Source organism: Cucurbita pepo, chromosome LG19 (genome assembly GCF_002806865.2).
Source record: "Cucurbita pepo subsp. pepo cultivar mu-cu-16 chromosome LG19, ASM280686v2, whole genome shotgun sequence".
Classification (NCBI taxonomy): Eukaryota; Viridiplantae; Streptophyta; class Magnoliopsida; order Cucurbitales; family Cucurbitaceae; genus Cucurbita; species Cucurbita pepo.
This window is the reverse complement of record NC_036656.1, coordinates 1131828-1153790: the sequence shown is the minus strand read 5'-3', so window position 1 is coordinate 1153790 and position 21963 is coordinate 1131828. Positions and strand designations below refer to the sequence as shown.

General features: G+C 35.6%; 4 protein-coding genes and 1 long non-coding RNA gene across 9 annotated transcripts; 1 reads left to right on the top strand and 4 right to left on the bottom strand.

The window, feature by feature from the left end:
* Positions 1 to 580: 580 nt before the first annotated feature.
* On the bottom strand, positions 581 to 3123 carry LOC111781560 (CBL-interacting protein kinase 18-like; the record flags this gene model as incomplete). The annotated part of the gene is given in 2 exon segments (XM_023662227.1): positions 581 to 1934; positions 2954 to 3123. A coding segment is annotated over 1 exon segment (1043 nt), but the record flags the coding sequence as incomplete, so codon positions are not given.
* Positions 3124 to 4603: 1480 nt separating this feature from the next.
* LOC111781936 (proactivator polypeptide-like 1) lies at positions 4604 to 7756 on the bottom strand. The gene is made up of 6 exons (XM_023662678.1): positions 7650 to 7756; positions 7132 to 7225; positions 6457 to 6653; positions 6106 to 6303; positions 5425 to 5484; positions 4604 to 5042 (listed from the first exon to the last, which is right to left on the bottom strand). Exons 2-6 carry the CDS (start codon positions 7211 to 7213, stop codon positions 4878 to 4880), a joined length of 702 nt encoding a protein of 233 aa, XP_023518446.1. The 5' UTR covers positions 7214 to 7225; positions 7650 to 7756; the 3' UTR covers positions 4604 to 4877.
* Positions 7757 to 9217: 1461 nt separating this feature from the next.
* On the bottom strand, positions 9218 to 12685 carry LOC111781133 (WEB family protein At2g38370-like). Of its 4 annotated transcripts, none has more exons than XM_023661581.1 (4): positions 12519 to 12685; positions 12162 to 12411; positions 10914 to 10970; positions 9218 to 10856 (listed from the first exon to the last, which is right to left on the bottom strand). In XM_023661581.1, exons 2-4 carry the CDS (start codon positions 12309 to 12311, stop codon positions 9399 to 9401), a joined length of 1665 nt encoding a protein of 554 aa, XP_023517349.1. In that variant the 5' UTR covers positions 12312 to 12411; positions 12519 to 12685; the 3' UTR covers positions 9218 to 9398. The 4 variants fall into 4 exon arrangements, with proteins under 4 accessions (XP_023517349.1, XP_023517348.1, XP_023517347.1 ...); XM_023661580.1 differs by having other exon boundaries at positions 9218 to 10865; positions 10923 to 10970; XM_023661579.1 differs by having other exon boundaries at positions 9218 to 10970; positions 12487 to 12685.
* Positions 12686 to 14905: 2220 nt separating this feature from the next.
* Positions 14906 to 15743, top strand: LOC111781828. The gene has a single exon (XM_023662540.1). The coding sequence runs from the start codon at positions 14921 to 14923 to the stop codon at positions 15548 to 15550; it is 630 nt and encodes a 209-aa protein (XP_023518308.1). The 5' UTR covers positions 14906 to 14920; the 3' UTR covers positions 15551 to 15743.
* A 2600-nt stretch (positions 15744 to 18343) lies between these two features.
* Positions 18344 to 21619, bottom strand: LOC111781914. 2 transcript variants are annotated; one of them, XR_002813037.1, is made up of 6 exons: positions 21515 to 21619; positions 21337 to 21422; positions 21073 to 21212; positions 20330 to 20502; positions 19948 to 20067; positions 18344 to 18570 (listed from the first exon to the last, which is right to left on the bottom strand). It is a non-coding gene; the product is annotated as an uncharacterized LOC111781914 (long non-coding RNA). The 2 variants fall into 2 exon arrangements; XR_002813038.1 differs by having other exon boundaries at positions 18344 to 18564.
* Positions 21620 to 21963: the final 344 nt, after the last annotated feature.

Genomic DNA, 21963 nt, shown 5'->3' with positions numbered 1-21963 from the left:
AAAGCATTTTTGTACGACTGATAATGGCATCACAACTCGAAACCATGGCACATGCTTAGAATCTACTAATCATTCAATACAAAATATATATATATATATATATGTGGAGAAAATAACTTCAACAGAAAATGGATTCATACTTAGCTGTTGTTAACATCAACAATTAAGCAAAACCCATAACTACAAAATGGTCTATAATAAGCTAACCATGATATAATAATAACACACAATAGATAAAACTGGAATATGTATATTACCTCAAAGACACTGTTGTAGCACTTCTTGTTCTTGCTGTGGCTGCTCAACTTGCCAGGTCCATACAATATCCTTCAGAGCAGGTCTTATATCCTCTTTCATGATCTTATGATATTCCAGAGTATCTCCGTTCGATTTCTTCATTTCAACTACATGGAATGATGGGGCAACCTCAAAAATCTCGGCGTCGATGCATACGGGTCCTTTTCGACCTTCCTTACACCCTTCGATCTTCAATACGCCTCTGTCTTTCTTCATTATTTTCAGTTTCATGCACTTTGCGAGATCTTGCAGTTTTGAGATGATGGTGGACGCAGGCTTGTTTGATGTGAATCTTACTTCTTTCTTTTGATCAGTAGTCTCCTCGAACAAACCTGTCAAATCAAAACCTGCTGACAAGGAGATAATGTCAAAGGCATTCAAATTCGATGGCTTTTCCACTAATTGCTTCAGCTCTCTAACAGAATCTCTATCCTCCGTTAAAGACCCGAAAACTGCATCGACTTCTGAAGGATCGACTTCTTTCACTTCTTCTGCATTAATTCGGGGTTTCACATCCAACCCCCTCCTTGACCAAGAACTTCCCATTATTTTGGCAATAGATATCCTAGTATTTGGGTTAGGATCCAAAATCTTCGACAATAGCCTGCGCGCCTCTGGTGTAAACCAGTTGGGGAATTTAAATTCTCCTTTTCCGATCTTCTTATACATTTCCATTAGATTTGAATCATGAAATGGGAGATAACCAGCCAGTAGAACGAATAAGATCACTCCGCATGACCAAATATCAGCTTTGCATCCATCATAACCTCTCCTGTTAATGACTTCTGGAGCAACGTAAGCAGGTGTTCCACAGGTAGTATGGAGCAACCCATCTTGGCATTTTGATTCAACAAGAGCACTCAACCCAAAATCGGAAACCTTCAGATTACCATGTTCATCCAGTAGTAAATTTTCTGGTTTCAAATCTCGATGCCATACGCCTCTACTGTGGCAATAATCGATAGCACTGATCAGCTGCCAAAAGAATTTCCGCGCAGCACCTTCTTTAAGCTTCCCTTTGGATACCTTATTGAAAAGCTCACCACCTTTGACATATTCCATGACAAAGTAAATTTTAGTTTTGCTTGCCATAACCTCATAAAGTTCAACTACGTTCGGATGCTTAACTATTCTCATGACAGAGATCTCCCTCTTGATTTGATCAATCATCCCAACCTTCGAGATCTTCTCTTTGTCAATAACTTTAATAGCCACACACAAGCCAGTTTTAATGTCTCTGGCATAGTAAACCTTGGCAAAGGTTCCCTGCCCCAACAGCCTTCCTAATTCATAACGTTGCATCAAGATAGCCCCTTTCTTCTCCATGACAAATCTACTACCGCAGAAAAAAAATAGTCACAGCAACGGCCGCTGGACGGAATAATGAACTGCTAATATTTAAACACAAAACTCAACCATCTTCATTATCACTGTGCTTCGAGTATATATGTTCTTTTGCATTGCAAGCTGCAGTGGGTATTGGGCATCCCAATCTGTATGGTTGACGAATTAAATAACCAATTTCATGAAGTACGCAACAGGGCATCCTCGATGGATAAATGACCCCATCAACCTCAGAGAAGAAAGCCTTGACTTGCATGCACATGTTTCAGCATTCCCAGGTTCCTTTAATCAAACTACAGAACATGAAGCAAGTCAGAAAGAATTCCCCTTACAGGCTAAAATTAAAAAATGAGAATAGCAGACACTTCATTGAACATTTTAAGGATTATATTAGATATCTAATCGACATGGATATAACTGATCGCAAAGTTCAAGATAATCATGTAGAGTAAGACTGAAGAAGTCATCCAATTCCATATATTACAGTTAGTACATCTAAAGAACAGAGAGAAGCTTCTTAGAGTTCAATAATTGTAAGATAAAAGCTTTTTACTTTCACTCGCAATAGTTGCAAATATCACGGCTCATGACACAAACTAAACAATAAAGCCAACTCTTAGCAATTAGAGCGAAATATAGAAAAAAAAAAATTGTGATTAGAAGCAAGCCGATGATGATATTAACCTAAAAAAATCTCGTCATTCAGAATTGAAGCTACACGGTCAATTTTTTTTTTCTCCAACTAATGATGGACAAAAAAAATGGACAAATTTCGGTAGAAACGAATCTCGGTAACAAAACAGGAATAGAAACATACACGACAAGAACAAGAAATATAAATGCCGATTCATAACTTCATCGTTACACACCGTTAATCAGAGTTTATCGTCTAGAAACAAAATTGACAGGGAGTAAACCGACAACGAAATCATATAATTACAGTGGTTCAAAAAATAAAAGAGGAAAAGGAAAAGGAAATTTCAATCGCTTACCAAGAAATTAAAGAGTCTCACTCCCTCCCTCACTCGATTAATCTCACAGAGTTACTTAAACAAATCTCTCTTCTACCTCTCTAGAGACCAATCGAGATCGAGACACAGAGAGGCAAATCAAGAAAATACAAAGCCTCTCATTCTACTAAACCAAACAGAATCGAACACAAACAAGAAATAGAAGTATCGATTCATAACCTCATCGTAACAAACCACAAATCAGAGTTCAATGCCTAGAAACAAAATTCACAAAGAGAAAATGGACAATAAAATCATCTAAGAGCGTAAAAAGAAATGAACATGAATTTTCAATGGCTTACCAGGAACCTGAAGAGGAATTGCGAAGAAACTGATGAAATTAGCTGTCAAAGAGCAAGAATACTGAGAATGTACGCAAAGGAAAGGAACGGAGCTTCAGAGAAAGTTCGAAGACCCAAACCCTAAAACAGAAATGCAAAGGCAAAATTGAATGCAAGCTTCGATTTGGCCGCCTGATTTCTCCATTTTAATAAAAGATACCATAACGGCCGTATATCATTACGAAAATACCAAAATACCCTCCCGACCTTCTTCAAATTACATATTCTGCTATGTCGTTCATTATTTGAATTGTGAGGCGGTGATATTAAGAAATAATAATATTCATAATTAAAAAATAATAATAAATAAGCTAAATTATATATTATTTGAATAAAAATAAAAATTACGGATAAGCACATTATATATTTATTTATAGTTACGAACATAAATCTTCTTTCTTATACTAGAGGAAAAGTCATACTTTTTTTCCTATATTTTAATAACTCAATAAAATATTAATTGAAGCAAGTCTTATGATTGTTATCCATATAAAAAAAACTATGTATTATAATTATTTTTTATTTTGCATCAAAACACTTCAAAAATTATAATAAAAAATCAAAATGAAAAATATAGCATTTGTAAAAGCTTTAATTATTAAATATATTAAAAATAAATAATTGTATATTAAATAGTTAGTATTCTATCTTTTTCATCTAATTAAAGACGTACAATCACGTGGCCAACATTTTTTACAATTTATTTCTTAAAAATAAAAATAATTAAACTTGTTTTTCTTTTTTTTATTTACAAAATGAATTAAGACTTGGGGGGAAGGACACGTGTTTCGATTTTAACGGTGAATTGTACTCGCTTGAACAATCACTGTCTGTGACCTAATTATCTGACCTGCACCAATCAGCGAATGACAAGTAGGACTGTTGAGCATTCGGTAACAGACACTGCCACAGTTCCATTCCAGCCACACACGTTCTCTCTGGTTTCGGATTTCTCTGCGTTCAATCCCTTGGATTCTACTCTGTTTTTCTTTTGTCGTTTTGTATTACTGAATTTACTTAAATAGCCTTTGTGGGAAGGCCGCTTGGTTTGTTTACCCAATGAATGAGTGGACCAAATTATACTTTTTCTTTATATTTAAATTTAAAATCTAAATATAATTTAGCTGATTAAACTGAAAAAAATACAAATAATTGTTGTTATTAGTGCTATGTTTGTTGTCATTAGTGTTGTGTTATGTGAGAAAAAACTCGTATGATGCTATAGGCACATGCTAGATTAGTATTGCGAATTTCTCCTTAGTAGACATGTTTCAAAATCGTGAGGCTAACGGCTATACGTAACAGGATAAAACAGACAATATCTACTAGCAGTGGGTCAAAGTTATTACAAATAGTATCAAAATCAAGTTATCGGAGGACAGTGCGAGGCACTGGTCGGAGTAGGGCTATACCCTCCCTACAGTAGACGCGTTTAAAACCGTGAGGCTAACAATGATACGTAACGAACCAAAATGGACAATATCTACTAGCAATGAGATTTGGCTGTTACAAATCATTGACCTTCGAGAGGGTAACGAGATTAGGACTCTTCAGAACTCGAGGACTTGAGGTTAAAAGCAAAAGAACATAAGCGCCAATTCAAGCAAAGCATCATCAACAATTCAAATTGAATAGATACAGCAGACTGAAATGGACAATTCCAAGTTCCTTAATACTAACAATCGGCTCGAAATAGCAATAGCCAATGACATATATATCCACATATCAATGTAAATCATGTACATTACACAGACCATCCACGGACAAGGATTGTTATCATATTAGATTCATAAACAGACAGAGAAAGGCAAGGAAGATGTAATTTTCTTACCCATTTTCATTCAGACACGACGTGTAGATCCCTCCGTCGTGATTGTGTGCGCATTCAAGCGTAGGCGAGCGAAGACACAGTTCCAACAGATGATGTGGTGTTGTCACCACCAGCTACTGCTGGACAAGCATGTATAGCTTTGCAAATATTTGTTTGTTCTAGAACTTTCTCCGAATTGGCAAGGATCAGAGGCCCATATTCAAACACTAATTTCTTGCACTGCTCATGATGGAAAATGTCACGATATCAGAATAACATATTGAACACCGCCCAGAAGATTACTGAGGGCGGTCATTAACTTAATGTAAGGCGCTAGTCTAAAGCAACATAAGAGAAGAAGTTGGCAGAAAACAGTCACCCAAGACTGGATATTATAGAAAGGATAGATCACTTGGTCAACCTCAGCTAGTTACATTTTGGATATATTAAGGTGAAAGAGAGACTAATTGTTTTAGACAGACTTCAGGAATTGAAAGAAATAAAGATGGAAGAATCGACACGAGGACATGAATCATATTTTCTTTTCGCTATTCACGAACAACGAAATCAGAAAATATGTGGACAGGTAACTAAAAGCATTGATATCCAAGTTTTTTCGTACCTGTTTCACACGATACCCCAAGGAGTCACACATATTCAGAAGCGTCTGGAGTATCTCTATCTGATACACACAAAGAAAATAAGCCATATGCTCAGAAGGAAGGTTCAATACACGTCCACATTAAATGATAAAGTTTATTTCATATTCAAGAGAATGCGATAAGTTCACGAACATAAGAATTTTCTATGAAACTACCATCCTCGAGACCTCGAGAGAGATATACGTGTTTCTTAACAACTATAGAATTTGTGGTAAGTTTTGACACTATCAAAAAATACATATACGTATTCCTGCGACCTTCCAATCAACAGATATTCACAAAATAGTCATCCTGACAAAAGATCTGGCCAACAGCCAAGACCCAACATCCTAGCTCAACCTCTCAAAATGGCAAAGGATTGCACCAAAATTATCCTGTTTCACCGTTCTCGAACTCTTAATCATTCCATTTCATACTGACCAAAGATTCATCCATCCATCTTAGTTTTCAGATTTCTCCTACTTGCACGAATTTTGTTAATTCACCCACCCTAATCCATATTACAATTATTATTTACAATTTGCAGATCATCTCCATCTATATAGCTTTTCCCTATCTATGTAAATTTTATTTCCTCAATATAATTGTTCCATAGTTAGAAATTCCTGATAAGCATAACTAGCAGAGTGTGTAATATGAACCTGTGTGTCGGGATCTTTCAACTTATCCAATATTTTTGAAATAGTCTCTTGACAGAATCCACAGCTATTATCCTGAATCTGCGAGGAGATTATAGTAACTTGCTCACAGATGCGGGCTGATTGGCAGATGCTAGAAGGCTCAATTGAGGAAATCTCTGAGAAGAAGAGAGGAACATAGTTGTCCACCAAACTGACGCACTGAAAGTTGAAACAAAGATAAACATAATATTAACAACAGCAAAGTCTATAGTTATTTTCCTTCATTTCAGACAGTTGCATATTGTTTCAAAAGCACACTCATACAGATTCATGAAATAAAAAAGTTGTATAGGGACACTTAAGCTGTCATACCTCCTCCTTGAACACGCCCAATACAGCGCACGTTTGCTGGAGAATACCAGTGATCTCATTTTGGGTATTGTTATCTGCAAGGTATTCAACTGCCTGACTGACCAAGCTCTCACAAAGTTTACATATCTTGGGATTGCTGGAAGCTTCAGATGAAGCCTCCACGTCCTTCTCTAGCTCCAGGTAGCTTGACTCATGATCTGAGAAGGAAGAAATTGTAACTTCTCTGATGAGATAAAATATCATTCAAATCAGAAGATTGAATGCCTTTTCAAAAATAAATAAAAATCATCTTCACACAACACTTTTATTTGTTGGAAGATTTAAAGACAAGTAATAGGGAAAGGACCGAAAATCAGGATACATAATCAGAACCATTGAATCTCTAACTTTTCAACCATTTTTCAATTTCATCTTTAATGTATTTATTTTTCTTCAATCAAATAGGGTTACGATCCATCAGACATCGTAACAAAAATATCCTTCATTTTCCTTATGTTGCACAACAATTTTCTTTTAAGAATTAGTGACGATGAGGACTTGATGCGATGAAATTGAAGTTTCTAAAAGATTAGAGCCGAAACTGAAGCAAGACACTTACGTCAATTCTAAACAACAACCAGAAACGTTGAACAAATTGCCAATTTGGTAGGAAGAAGGTAAGCAATAAAGAATTACCAGATGATGCCAATTTTCTAGCATCACAATCCCAAGCAGCACACACTACAAGAAGGAAAACAAGTCCAAATCTCAAATCCATTGCACCTGATGCCTGTAAAAGACAACGAAAAATCAACCGAGAAATGGAAGGGGGAAACGTATTATAACTACACGGCGATCTTTTTTAAGTCAACGTTTATCGATTCACTTAAGAATTTTAATCCAACCACAGCATGGACTCAATCAACGAACAACGAGGATAAAAACTACAAGATATTTGCATATTACAGACGTCAATGAAATAAGAACAGATCACAAATAGAACAAACAACAGAGGAAAAATTTGAAGGTAAGGATCGAAAAGAACCCTAGAACATCAATTTGGCAACGAAGAAAACGAAGGAAAAAGATAACGATTCTCGGAAAATTGAACCATGGATGATCGTTAATTCTTCTTCCCGCGGTTTCTCAGCACGCAGGATTAAGAATTGAGGATTGGAAACAGAATCGAATTCAGATTGCAGAGAAATACAGACCTTCGATGAGAGGCTCAGACAGCCAGGCTCTGGTTCCGTTCTTCGGAGGGCGTACGAAAGAGAAGATGGAACTTGTTCGTGTCCTATTGGGTTGGAACTTAAATATTAATTAAATGGAATTTTTTCAATGCTTATCCATAAATTTTGGAGTTATTAATTATTATCAATTTTCACCTTAATTTTCCTCCACTAATTTTGGTTAAAACTTTTAATAATCCACAAATTAATTAAGGAATTATTTTAATAAAAACTCCCAAATTATAACAATTTTTTAATATTAATTTCATTTTTATTCCTTTAAAATCTTATCAGTTATTTATAATTTATAAAGTAATTTTATCAATTTTGTTTTAATTTTTTAACTTTTTAAAATTATTTTATAATGGATGAATTTATGAAAATGTTTGAATTCTCACCCAAATTTCAAAAACAAAAGTGAAGTATTATTTATAATCTTAATTTGAAAAAATGATTATTTTAATTTGATGCTTAGAATATGTTTTTTCTTTTTAAATTTGGTGAATTAAATATATTCGGAATATCCGTTAAGAAATTTTGGTTTTTAAAAACTAAAAAATTAAAGAGATTTGATAAATATAATATTTCATGTTACACGCTCATCTCATTTTTCTTTATGTATAATTTTAAAAAATTAAGGATATACGGAAAGATTGATATATTTTTTTAAGGTTCAATCATAATTTCTTATCTTAGACGGTGCAATTATGGAAGTGGGTATTCACGTCACTCCTCAACGATAGATATATTTAATTCTTTAACCAATTGAACTTTGTTCATACGAGCAATAATGTAAAGACATATACCTTCGACCTAATTTAAGGTTCAAATTCTCGATCGTCCCATGTTCTTGAATCTCTCAAAAATGAAAAATAAAACTTAATTTTCGAAGAGAATCTTTTTAAGTATCTTTCATTTGCATATTTGGTTCGAGATGTCCCTCTCAATTCAAAACTGACACGAGTCAGCAAAGGCTTTCATTTGTTGAGAGCAAGTTATGTCTTTTACTCTACTCAATAGAATCTAATGCTATTTGAGGCAATTGATGGTTGCCACAATGGAGAAACCTTCCACAACAACTCCTTCAAATGAAAGGATAAGCCTTAGGGGGCATCAAAGATTCTATTTTGAGATGATAATCATTTTTTCTCCGCTTGTATAAAGTTCGTAAAACTAAATTCAATCTTAACATAGTTAAAAGGATTAGAACTATAAAGGCTAGAAACGGTTACAAGTTGGAGCAAGGACGGAGAAGATTTTTCCATCTCTGTCTCCACCTCTTATTTCAAACTCATCTTAACAAGATTCTCCATTTATTTTTAAGGGGATCAAATCCGAAATTTTCCACAGAAAATTCATGAGGATTAGGCTCTGAGTTATTATATATGTGAGGCGAGACGAGCCAAGACAGGGCAGGTATCCCCATCCCTGACCCATTTAACTTACCGGAAAAAAAAAAAAAAAACCCTCTTGAATCCTTCCTCATCCTCTCTTCGAGGCATAGTTTGAATCCTGCGAATTAAATAGACATCTCATCATGGCATAGGTAAAAAAAAAAAAAGACAAAATGTATAAGGCAAAGCTAATCTAGAAACTATGCAAAATATAAACATCATCCTAAAGTAAAGATTCTAACAAGGGGAGGGAAGATACAAAAGAAAGCACTAAGAAGCCAGCCTAAAATATGAATGATAAAGAGATCAAAGTTAAAGCTAAGCTAACAGTAACAGGTTATTTCCTAAACACTGCAGGTTTCTTCTTCTTCTTCTTGTTTCGTTTCGCCAACAGCAGAGTAAACCGAGCGACTCCCGACTTCTTTCTTCTTCCAAAAGTAAGCTTCTGGCTACCATCTTTTTCAGCCATCTTTATAAAGGATACCTCATCATTTTGTTTGCTGAGCATCTGACCAAGTGACATCTTTCTTCCAACCGAGCTTTTCTCCGGTAGCGTGACCGATTCAAATTGTTCAGGAGGTAGTAGCTTCCTGCTTAGTATCTGCCCTATCGAAAGGGTTGGCTTCAAAACAGGCGTTGGTCCATCACTGACCATATTCACTCCATTTATGTCAAGTAGCCGAGAATCCTTTTTATAGTGAGAAGTGCAAGGATTCTTAAACTTGGTAGAGCTTTGAATGGTACGCCTGTTACGGTCGTGCTCCGACCTCCACTTGCAAAGCGCTTCTTCGACTGCTAGCTTTCCCTGATTTGCAGCATCCACCCTGCTCAGAGCTGCTTCCAATGCCCGTTTACTTGTTTCGAGTTCTTCAGAAGCATTCTCTGCCTGATTCAAGATCTCCATTTTTAACGTGTTTGCAGCATCAACTTGTTGCATGATGTCGATAACTCTCTTCGTACATCGTTCTTTAGCTTCACAAGCTTTACGAGTAAGAGTAGAATATTCCTCCGACGAAAGCGTTACACTTTCGCTGCCATGAATTTGTGAAACATCGCTAGATGCATTCTTATGCTTTGTCAAAATCATGATCTCAGATAGAGCAATAGCTTCTGCTGCTCTAGCAGCTTCCTTCATTTTTCTGGCAGCAACCAATTTGACTTGAGCTGTTCTTAGCACGGCCTTGTTCTGTTCAATCTCGGATTCTCTTCTTGAAACTTCGAGTCCAATCGCTTCCCTCGTTTTCTTGAACTTTTCTGCCTCATAACTTAATTGTTGCAGCTCCTTGGACATCTCTAAAGGGTTATCTGGAAAACCTTTGGCCTCAGCATCTTTTACCACTTGTAACTTCAGTTTTGTTTGGTTTAGCTCTTCCTCGAGCGCCAATATATTAGACGAATTCTGGGCTAACCTCTCTCGAGTTTTCTCAAGTCCAGTTCTTTCTTTCTCTAGTTTCCTGTTAAAAGATTCAACAGAAGCTCGTATATCAGCAATATCGCTCGTGGTCCTGGTAAGATTTAACTTTGCCCGTTCCAGTTCCTTAAGAATTACACCAGGTGCTGGAGGGGAGACTTGCACATTCCGACCTCGGCTGTCGAGATTCATGTGGTTTTCCTTATCTGCTTCTTCAGGAGAAGCTGCATTCATATCATCTCTCTTCGTTTCCCGAATCATGCTGACTTCAGCTGTTTCTTTCTGCAGCTTAAATTTCAAATCTTCTACATTCCTCCTGTTTGCTTCCAGTTCTTTTAAGACTTCCAGGATCTTCCTTTCTTTGACAATCAATTCACTCTTCATGTCCATTGCCTTCTTTTCAAGTATCTTCCTTTCTTTGACAATCAATTCACTCTTCATGTCCATTGCCTTCTTTTCAAGTATTGCAACGTCAACCTCGATCGCGTTCTTATCATGCTAATGATGAGGAAAAGATTAAAAAAAGAAAGGACATAAGAGGTCAGAGGACATGGCACAAACTTAATTCTCAAATTAGTCTGCACTGGATGTCGAGGTAGGGCTTCCTTGAAAATTTTCGAAGCCTCTCCCCAATAGTTTTGAAAAAAGTAGAGAGAATATAAACCAATTTGACATTAGTTATTTTCAGGAAAGAGAGTCACTAATGAATATCCAAAATTTCTGATCGTTTAACTATATTAGCTGCTATTGTACAAGGTCACAATCGCACTCTTGTGGCAACGGGACATCAATGGTGTGACATTTGTTCTAACCTTGGAAACCGTAAGCCATGGACAATTCAGACATACGATCAAGTCTCTAAAAGCAAATAAAATAACCACAACCTTGATAGTATATAACCCAGGTAGGAAGGATTAACGACTAGTCACTGTTGAGGATTGTTGGGAGGGAGTCCCACATTTGCTAATTTAGAGGATGATCATGGGTTTATAAGCAAGAAACACTATCTCCATTGGTACGAGGCCTTTTGAGAAAACCAAAAGCAAAACTATGAGAGCTTAGGTTCAAAGTGGACAATATTATACCATTGTGGAGGTCGTGATTCCTAACAGTCACATCTCCTAAAGTATATTTTGGGGCATTTCTGTCATGGTGGGTGTAAACATGATTTTGGTGAATAGTCATACACCCCGTATCGACTACAAGAATGGTTAAAGACCTAAGTATACATGAAATCAAGTAAAAGAGGTTTGGAACGAGCATGCGGCCATGGACAACACGTCCTAGACAAACATGACCAAAGGATTTGACATGTAGCCACAGGCAACACGCCTCATACAGATTGTGATACAAAGCATGTCAAGAGCAATTGGCTTCATCACGATCATTTGAAATGGAAAACAACTAAAACTTGAAATCAGGCCTCTAGTTTTATCTTATCTACAAACTGGCCAATATGCATCTAAACATTTCAAATTAGTACCTCCAAAAGACAATAAAAACAAACCAACTACAAGAAAACAAGAACATTCCCTACCTATAACAACACCAAAAGCTGCAGAGATAATTATAAAACAAGCTGCAATTATCGAAATCGTCCATTTAACTAGAATCTGAAAATTCTAAAATAAACAATCCACATTCAACAAAAGAGAGCGAGAGAAAGAGAGAAGGGTGGGCGGAAAGAACCTCAGGTTCAGATAGATGGCTGTGACTGTGACCATTACTGTTGGAGAGTTTCCAAAAGCCGCTTCCGCCAAACCTACTGACAGCCTCTTTCACCGACTCGAACGGCGCCGAAGTATCAATCTCCGCCCTGACGCCACCGCGCTTCTCCATTAAAGAAAGTAATAGCCGCTAACCAACCGACAACCTCACGGCTCTCAAATCTCCATCACCAAATGAAACTCGGACTCCGAGTTTTTTCTCGTTGCATAAACTACCAGAACGGCAACATGCGACATTTTAGGGATTCAGTAAGAAAATTCAAAAAAAAAAACGAACAAGAACTTACGAAGGCAAATTGAAACTCCATTAAAAGCAGACCTCGAAACTCTTCTTTCCTTGAGAAAATTAGAGGAATCAATGGAGGTTGATGAAGGGCAGAGGAACAACAATGGCGTCTAGTCTGGATTTTTGGAGAAGATGGAAGCGAGAGCATTAACAGAAGAAGGTACAGGGAAGAAAGTTCTTCGGGGAACTGAGAGAGGGAAAATGAAATGGTCGATCTTTTTTGTAATTACAAATTTGGTCCAATAAATAGAATTTAGGGTATCTGATTTAATTAGAATTAATTCCGAGATTTTTTCATAAATTCCAACCTTTTTATTTATTTATTTTAGGTTAAAATAATAAAACACATTTATTATTCATAAATTTTTAAAAATTCCAATAATAATTTTAATTTAAAAAAAAATTACAAATATTTTTACCATTAAATTTAATTTCCATTTCCAGAGAATAATTCAGATTTTTATTTCTTGTTGTCGGGTAAATCATTCATTTCCATTGTTGATAACATACGAACATACAAAAATATGTATCTATATGCCCTAAAGCCTTAACCAGTGAGCGTTGGATAATCAACATTAAATTTACAGAGAAAAAATGGTTCAATGAAGTTGTGTCATTACCTACCGAAATTTTATGAAACAATTTCAAAATATTCCAGCTTCTTGCTAAATTAGCTCGGTTTGAAGCGTCTCATACAACTCTTTTGATTATCTTCAATCTCGAGTTTTATCGTGAATTAACAAATTTTCATATATACCCAAATATAAAATAATTTTAAAATATTGGTCAATTTCATAAAAACCATATTGCCACACCAATTTTAAAAATATTTATATAAATATTTTTTACATTTTTTATAAATTTAATTGAGTTTCCATTGTGATCCATTCAGAGCCCAATATGGCCCAGTTTATATAAAGCAACCATTATCATGGAAGCTAGTGGGCCTATAGAAAAGAACTACTCGGCCCACTTTCAAAATATCTTGATTCCTTTAGATCTTGTCGGGAATTTTTTTCCTCCATAATTCATAAAATCAGTATTTTTAAAAAATAAATATTAATTAAAGAATATATGTATTAAATAGTTATGAAACTAATTCTAACAAATAGGGTCATAATAGACCACTATTTAGCTACATTGTGGCCCGTGTACACGAGTACCTGATTGGGGTACTACCTTAAAAAACACTCGGTTCATATCAATGATTGGGTTCATATCGTCTATCGAGCACCCCTGAATCATTGGTCTTATAAAAGTTAGCTCATCTTAACTTATCACCTTGATTGAGTTCATCTAGGTTCAGATAATCCACCTATATGAACTCAATCACAACTCTCTAGTAGTTCTCGATAGTCATAGTCATTTGGGATTGACCCTTATGTCTTCTAACTATCTTGATATTATGTGATCTGTAATAGCCCAAGTCCATCGCTAGCAGATATTGTCATATCTGGACCTTCCATTTCAAGCTCCCCCTCAAAGTTTTTAAAAATTGTCTTCCCTCTCTAACCTATGTGGGATCTCACTATCCACCTCCCTTGAGGGCTAGCGTCCTCGCCGGCACACTACTCTGTGTCTGCCTCTGATGTCATTTGTAACTATCCAAGTCCACCACTAGTAGATACTGTTCTTTTTAGGCTTTCCCTTTTCAAATTACCCCACAAGATTTTTAAAACGCATCTACTAGGGAGAGATTTTCACACTCTTATAAAGAATGTTTCATTCCCCTCTCCAACCGATGTGAGATCTCACAATTCACCTCCCTTGGGGGCACAAAGTCCTCGCTCGCACACTACCCAGTGTCTGACTCTAGTACCATTTGTAATACCTCAAGCCCACTGCTAACATATATGGTTCTCTTTGGGCTTTTCCTTTCAAGCTTCCCCTAAAAGTTTTCAAAACAAATCATGTAACGGCCAAGGTTCGCCGCTAGTAGATATTGTCTTATTTGGGCTTTATCTTTCGGGCTTCCCCTCAACGTGGAATTGTGATGTCCCACATTGGTTGGGGAGAAGGAACAAACCACCATTTATCTCTTAGCTGTGTGGGGAAGCCCAAAAAGAACAATATCTCCTATCATCTCCAGAAAGTTGGGAATCTTCGAAAAAAACTTTTATCCTCTCTTAAAAATGAATTCAAATATTTTAACGAACATGAACATAATTCAATTAATTTAAATATATAGATGTAAGATTTTCTATCTCATAATAAAATAATAATCCTAATGATTAATATTACACTAATAATTTCCAAATATTAATTATAATCCAATAATAAATAAATGAAACCCATAATTTACAGCCTAAAATTATTGAAATTATAATTATTTATTTAAAGTAATCCAAAAAAGAAAAAAGAAAAAACCCTTTTTCCAAGGGGGGACAAAGGCCGTGCAGAGGCGCATTTATGAACAGTTTCAGGGACCCTAATCAATGGCCTTCGCACAAAAGAACAAACAGAGAGAGAGAGAGAGAGAGAGAGAGAGAGATTCGACGAACAATCAGAGATCGCAAATTCAGAGATTCCGTGTTCAGAAACTTACAATTATGCTCTGCGAAACCTCCGATAATCTCCACCAATCGCTTCAGATCAAGCACAACGACAAATTCTTCTCCAAGCTTCTAACCAGAGAAAGCTCCAGAGCCGATTACTCTTCCAGAGTCTACTATGCCGGATTGGCCGGCGCTGTTCCCTTCGGTTGGGAGTCTCAGCCAGGTACGCCTATTCACCGATTTTCCGATGACCTAACTCCTCCTCTCACTCCTCCTCCCTCTTACTTTTCCGATTCTGTTAAGAAACCGCCGAAGAAGCGATCCAAATCGCTCTCGCTTTTCCACATCTTCTTTAATCCGAAGAGGAAAATCGACGATCTGTTGTCGCCGCCATTTTCCAATTCGGCGTCATTGCCGTCTTCCGGATCGATGTTCGACTCGTCCGCCGGACGCCGTTTGGCGCGACGGTTACCGAGCGGAATCTCGCATTCGAAGGAGAAAGCGGCGGCGGCGGCGGCTGCGGCTGCGGCGGCCACCGGTTCGGTACTTTGTTTCGGCATCGGCAGATAATTGGCCGCTGTGGCTGTGAGATTGATAATCTTCATAGTTTCTGAATCGGAATCGGAATCGGAGAAGAAAGCTTTAGAATCATGGTTCTGTTCATTTGAAATAATTAAATTTGTAAAAAAAAAATAATAATAATTAAACCTAAAGCATGTTTATGCTAGTTTAGCTATGCAATTTAATACATCTATATTCCTTCTCGCATTAAAACTCTTTTTAGGAATAATTACCATTTTTTTTTTCATTGTTTCTATAAATCTATTTTTACCATTATAATTATATATAATATAAATAAAGCTTTTAATTTTTTATCTATTAATTTCCTAAATTTAAAAGACCATTTAAAAAATTAAAATCTATTAAACACAATTTAAAATTTTATTGAATATAAATTTAAAAGTTTAGAAGTTTATTAAATATTTATAAATTAAATTTATAGTTTAGCATTAAAAATTTATTAGTTATTAGTTAGGAGGATGTAATAGTCTCTTAAGTGAAAAACCTAAACTGATACAAAAACATTAATTATCATTTCAAAGTTTGATCGTTTGATTGGCATGTTTTGTAATTATTGAACTTTTTTTTTTATCTCAAATTGATTTATCAAAAGTATTACAAAAACCGAACATCAAAAATAAAAATTTAGGGACAAAAACACCCTCTAGGTTGGGCTACTGATCAAGGGCACGGGTATGAAAATATAAGGTTAAATTCTATAAGATAAGGTGATTATTGATAAATCTCAATTATAAATATACGAATTAACAATAAATTCTTGAAAACTTTCATTTATTTAAAAACTAAAATAAAATTTATTAAGAGGTAAGGGTCGAAGAATATAATTGAAATCTATCGTAAAATTTGGTCGTGTAGTTGACCGAGTCGGGTCAATTTGATAGATATAAAACCGTGAAAAGGAAACAAACTTGTCATGTAGTAAGATTTTAGTACCCATTTGGTGCCCAACTAAACATTTGCACCGACAGGAAAGAAGAATGATTCTAATCATAAGAAAGAACAAGAATTTTATCCTTTGCATTTTACTAATATTATTACACAAATAGGTATCTGTTACCATCAACCTATTTAATTTTTCAATTCTGAATTTCCAAATTTTTAAGTATCAAATATTTCACTTTAATACTAACGGTCCACGTACACGTACACTGATAGTAATTTTGATCTACTTTGACCAATTACATATCGGAGGTTTCCACACCCTTATAAGAAATGTTTTGTTCTCCTCTCCAATCGATGTGGGATCTCACAATCCACTCCCGTTGGGGGCCCAATGTCCTTGTTGACACACCGCTTGATGTCTGACTCTAATACCATTTGTAACAACTCAATCCCATTGCTAGCAGATATTGTCCACTATTGTCCGTTACGTGTCGTCGTCAACCTTACGATTTTAAAATGCGTATACTAAGGAGATGTTTCCACACTCTCATAAGGAATATTTTGTTCCCATCAGCTAGATGTAAGATCTCACATAAATTCTATTTCATAAGATTATAACCATTATATTGGTCGGAAAAAAGAAAGAGGCTAATCCATTGCTACCGATGGTAAACAAACATTCAGCAACTTCCTCATTCATTATACAATAATCAAATTTAAAAAAGATTCAATGTTAGTTTAATATACAACTCTAGTTTTCTAAACTTTCGACGACATAAATAAGACCCCGTGATTTGGTACCATGGACTTTAACTCCATGCTACATCGACATATAACAGATTCTTTCTTTGGTCCCACGACTTAAATTCTTTTAAAAAATAAATAATTTTTCTTCAATGTAATTAAGAGTAGTATGAAAATTCTCATCTACCCATTACTATGTTACACATAATTTTATTATACCAACACTATATACATTAACATCAAACACTAAAGCTCATTTATAATCATTTTAATAATTTATTTACTCATTTTAGAATACTAGAAGCCATCTCAATTAGTGAATATAAATTTTGTAGAAGTGAAAAAATGTCGATCAAATTACCATAAGATAGACTCTAATCACATTAAATAAAGTCAAGTTTCATTAAACTTGAACTTAAGTTGTCGATAATGTCCCATTAAAAAAAGAATCCAACTTGGACAATGGACTCAAGCTAACTTTAAGTGGGCGTTCATTTTTTCTTGGATGGTTATCAACTTTTGGGTGGATGATTGAAACCTAAATATATGGTGTTCCATTAGTATATTTTTAGTTCTTTTTATTTACATTTTTTTGGCTACATGTTTTATGTATGTTACCTTCGTAAGATAGAGGTGGAAAATATAATAAAAGAAGCATTTGTACTTTCTCTTAGTATATAACTTAGTTTCTTTATAATTTTATATAGTTTAAGTTGCATGTTTAAACTCATAAGTATTACTCGGTCAATCNTCTTTTTTTTTTTTTTTTTTTTTGGTCTGATTTGATCGACAACATAATCCAAATATTCATTTCTCTTGGAATGATGTCTTTTTCGTTAGAGGATACCTAATATCTTAAATGTAAAGATCTTGTTTTTCACCTGAAAATTTCCTATCTTATGGAATGAAATCGCCTTGATTTGGACGGGTATGACATTTGTGATCCAAGGGTTCATATATCCATAAGAATTCTTAGATTCAATTGGCTAGAGTTTTCGTATCATCTCTAAATTGAACAATAAAATGTCATTAGAAGCTACATCTTGAGACGTTTAAGTATTTAAGATTATAATTGTTGACTTAATACTCTACGTAAGTAACTAACCTTTCTTGTCGTTACACCCTCCGGAAGATAATAAATCAAACTAGGAAAGAAATCAAAGAAACAAATTTTTTATTTCTTATATTTTAACTATCGCTCAATTAATTAAAACATAAATCATCGACCAGCCAATCAAAGATGCAAATTTAATGCAGCCTAACATAAAGTTTTAGAGGTACCTCACACGTCCATCCCTGTTCATATGTACACCAAAATCTCTAGCCAGCAGATCAATCTGCTCACAGTTTAAACCAGAATAGCAAACCATTCCGACCTGCATCTGTCACAATTGGTAAATAAACAAATATTAAACAGCTTTATCACAAAATTTTTCCACTCAGTCTTTACCTAAATAACAATTTATATCTCAATGCCTTCGAACATTCTCATCATAGACCTTCCAAGATGTCATTAGTGTTGTATGTGCCATATGAATTTCGTGATATAATCTTATTTTAATGATATGAAATATGCGTCAAACAATTCATACTGATTGAAAATATGGACATGTGACAGGACATTAGTTTAGCTGGAAAGAAATCAAAAAGCTGGAATGCAACCAATAATAATTGCAGGATTCAATGATAGGATATTGGGGAACAAAAATGTAACTTAGCCAAATTCTTAGTACCATAACTGACTATGTGATCCCGATTGAGAGGAGCATTCAATTTCTCAAGATTATCAAATAAACTAGCTTTAATAGATCAAATGCAATTGGCCAAAAACCTTAAAATGTAGGAGGGTAAAAACACATCAGAATTTATCAGAATTTATGTAACAGCCCAAGCCCAAGCCCAAGCCCAAGCTCACCGCTAGTAAATATTGTCCACTTTGACCCGTTATGTATCGCCATCAGCCTCACGATTTTAAAAAGCGTCTACTAGGGAGAGGTTTCCATACCCTTATAAGAAATGTTTTGTTCTGTTCTCCAACTCATGTGGGATCTCACAATCCACCCTCCTTAGGGGCCCAGCGTCCTCATTGGCACACCGTCTGGCTCTGATATCATTTGTAACAGCCTAAGCCCACCACTAGCAAATATTGTCTGATTTGACTCGTTACGTATTGTCGTCACCCTCATGGTTATAAAATACGTCTACTAGGGAGTGATTTTCACACGCTTATAAGGAATGCTCCATTCCCCTCTCCAACTGATGTGGGATCTCACAATCCACCCCCCTTAGGGGCCCAGCATCCTCACTGGCACATTGTCCGGTGTTTGGCTCTAATACCATTTGTAACAGCTCAAGCTCACCACTAGCAAATATTGTCCACTTTGACCCGTTATGTATCGCCGTCAGCCTCACGGTTTTAACACGCATCTACTAAGGATAGGTTTCCACACCATTATAAGGAATGCTTCATTCCTCTCTCCAACTGATGTGGGATCTCAATATCCATCCCCCTTGAAGGCCAGCGTTCTCACTGTCGTCTAGCTTTGATACCATTTGTAACAGCTCAAACCCACTGCTAGCAGATATTGTCTGATTTGACTTATTACGTATCGCCGTCAGTCTCACGATTTTAAAACGCGTCTATTAGGGTCACACTCTTATAAGAAATGCTTTGTTCCCCTCTCCAACTGACGTCGGATCTCACAATCTATATCCTCCAAGAAATCAAGAAGAGACTTTACAAAATATTCATCCATTACCTTCAGTTCTTCAATCCATTCAGGCTTCAGACGAATGGGAGGGCTGCTATACATTGCCTGGCCAGTCACTGAGGCTGAGATCATACTATCATGGCTTGCTGTTGAACTTTGCCAAGAACACTAGAAAATGGGGGAAAAGTTGAACAAATGGATGTAATGTCATAATACAAGGCAGGCAAGAGGCAGAGATCAAGATTTAAACTATTGCAACACAATCATAAAGTAAGAAAAATAAGACCATGCTGACCCTTATCTAGTAACTAAGAAACCCAATTAAGATTTGAAGCACTGCAACACTTCGATTAAACGCAAGACAATTACTTCACACTACACAATATTTCCTTATTGATAGCAATCTAGAGTTCAGCCAATAGATACTAACCTTAGATAACCAACCCTGTGTCCATATACACCCATATTCTTCGCATATGATTGAGCACAACCTACCATATATCCATCTTCAAGAAACAGCCATATAACTTTGGCATCCCTTCAAGATCTCCACTGGAAAACCCTTGATACGCCATGTCAAACAAAGGGAAAGTGATGTGTCACCTGGAAGGAAAAGTTGGAGTTAAGTCGCATCATTCTCTCCATCATCATGCAATGTTAACGTGTAACATCAAATTATTTGCAACCACATTAATTGATTCGAAATTTCTCGCCATTGTTCATGCGTTAGGTTGTGATCACAAGAATGGAGCAAAAAGAAAAAACATTATGGGGAATTTTAAATCAAATAATTGTTGGGAGCGAGTACCACGTTGGCTAATTAAGAGAATGATCACGAATTTATAAGTAAGAAATACATCTCCATTGGTATGAGGCATTTTGGGAAAACCAAAAGTAAAGCCATGAAATTTTATACTAGACAATATCATACCATTGTAGAGGTTCGTGGTTCCTAACACTAACCTATCAGAGCAGAAAGTTTCACTTGCCATGGTACGAAAAAGCATTTACCAAGATCATATCCTTAAAACATTCTATTTGTAAGAAAAGTCCATTTATTCTTTGTCATTGATTTTAACAAATTATTTATAACAGTGATCTAAACTAGGTATGCGTTTTCTTTGTTACCCGAGTGTATGTTTGCAAAAATACTTAAAGCAAGTGCAAACTTACTTAGACCAAGTTGGTTCAGGCAAGAACATTGGAACATCAGGATGGAAATGGCTCTGAAATTCAGCAACCAGTCGGCATGTTCCAGTCCCAGAAAGTGCCTGAACTCCAGAAAATCTCCTTTCCTTCGCAACATTTGAATCCTTTCCATAAATCAACTTAACACACTCATCCACAAATATTGAACTCACCGCAGCAGAAATCACTCTCTAAAATTCGAAAGCATGGAATGCAAGACTCAGCAGGAAACTAAGCATTGGAACTTACAAGAACTCACTACCGGCGATCTTCGATTCAGCATCTCCAAGACATTGAAGCACAACCGGTTTCCCCTAATCGATCCGATAAGCTCCCTTCCAAAGTAATTAATTCAAAAATCAAAAACACGAAAAACTTTCCACGAATTCAAAAGAAAGCAATAAAAAAAACAGAGTTTAATCATTACCACTCCAAGGTTGATTTTGTTCGTGCATGGATCGGCCATGAAAGCCTCCGTCGCACCGAAGATCGGATCCTTAGGAGCCGGTTTCACATGATCAAAACCATCCGTAACTCAAAGCCCTCGAAGTTGAAGTTTAAATTCATTGTTGGGCCGGTCTTTTGGACCGATCTAGTGGTTGCCGAATATTGAAGATATAATAAAATTAAATAAAAAACACTTTTTTTTTTTTAAGTTATGAAATTAATAATTTATTAACTAAATTTTTACTAATTCTTAAGTTATCGAACCTACTCTTATAACATAAAAATGCATTTACTCTAATTAATTAATTTATTTATATATCTAAAAGAAAATTTATTAAATATCAATAATACTTTTACAATAAATATTAAAATTCAATAACTAAATTAATACATACTAGAATTAAAACATTATAAACAATAATTTAAATA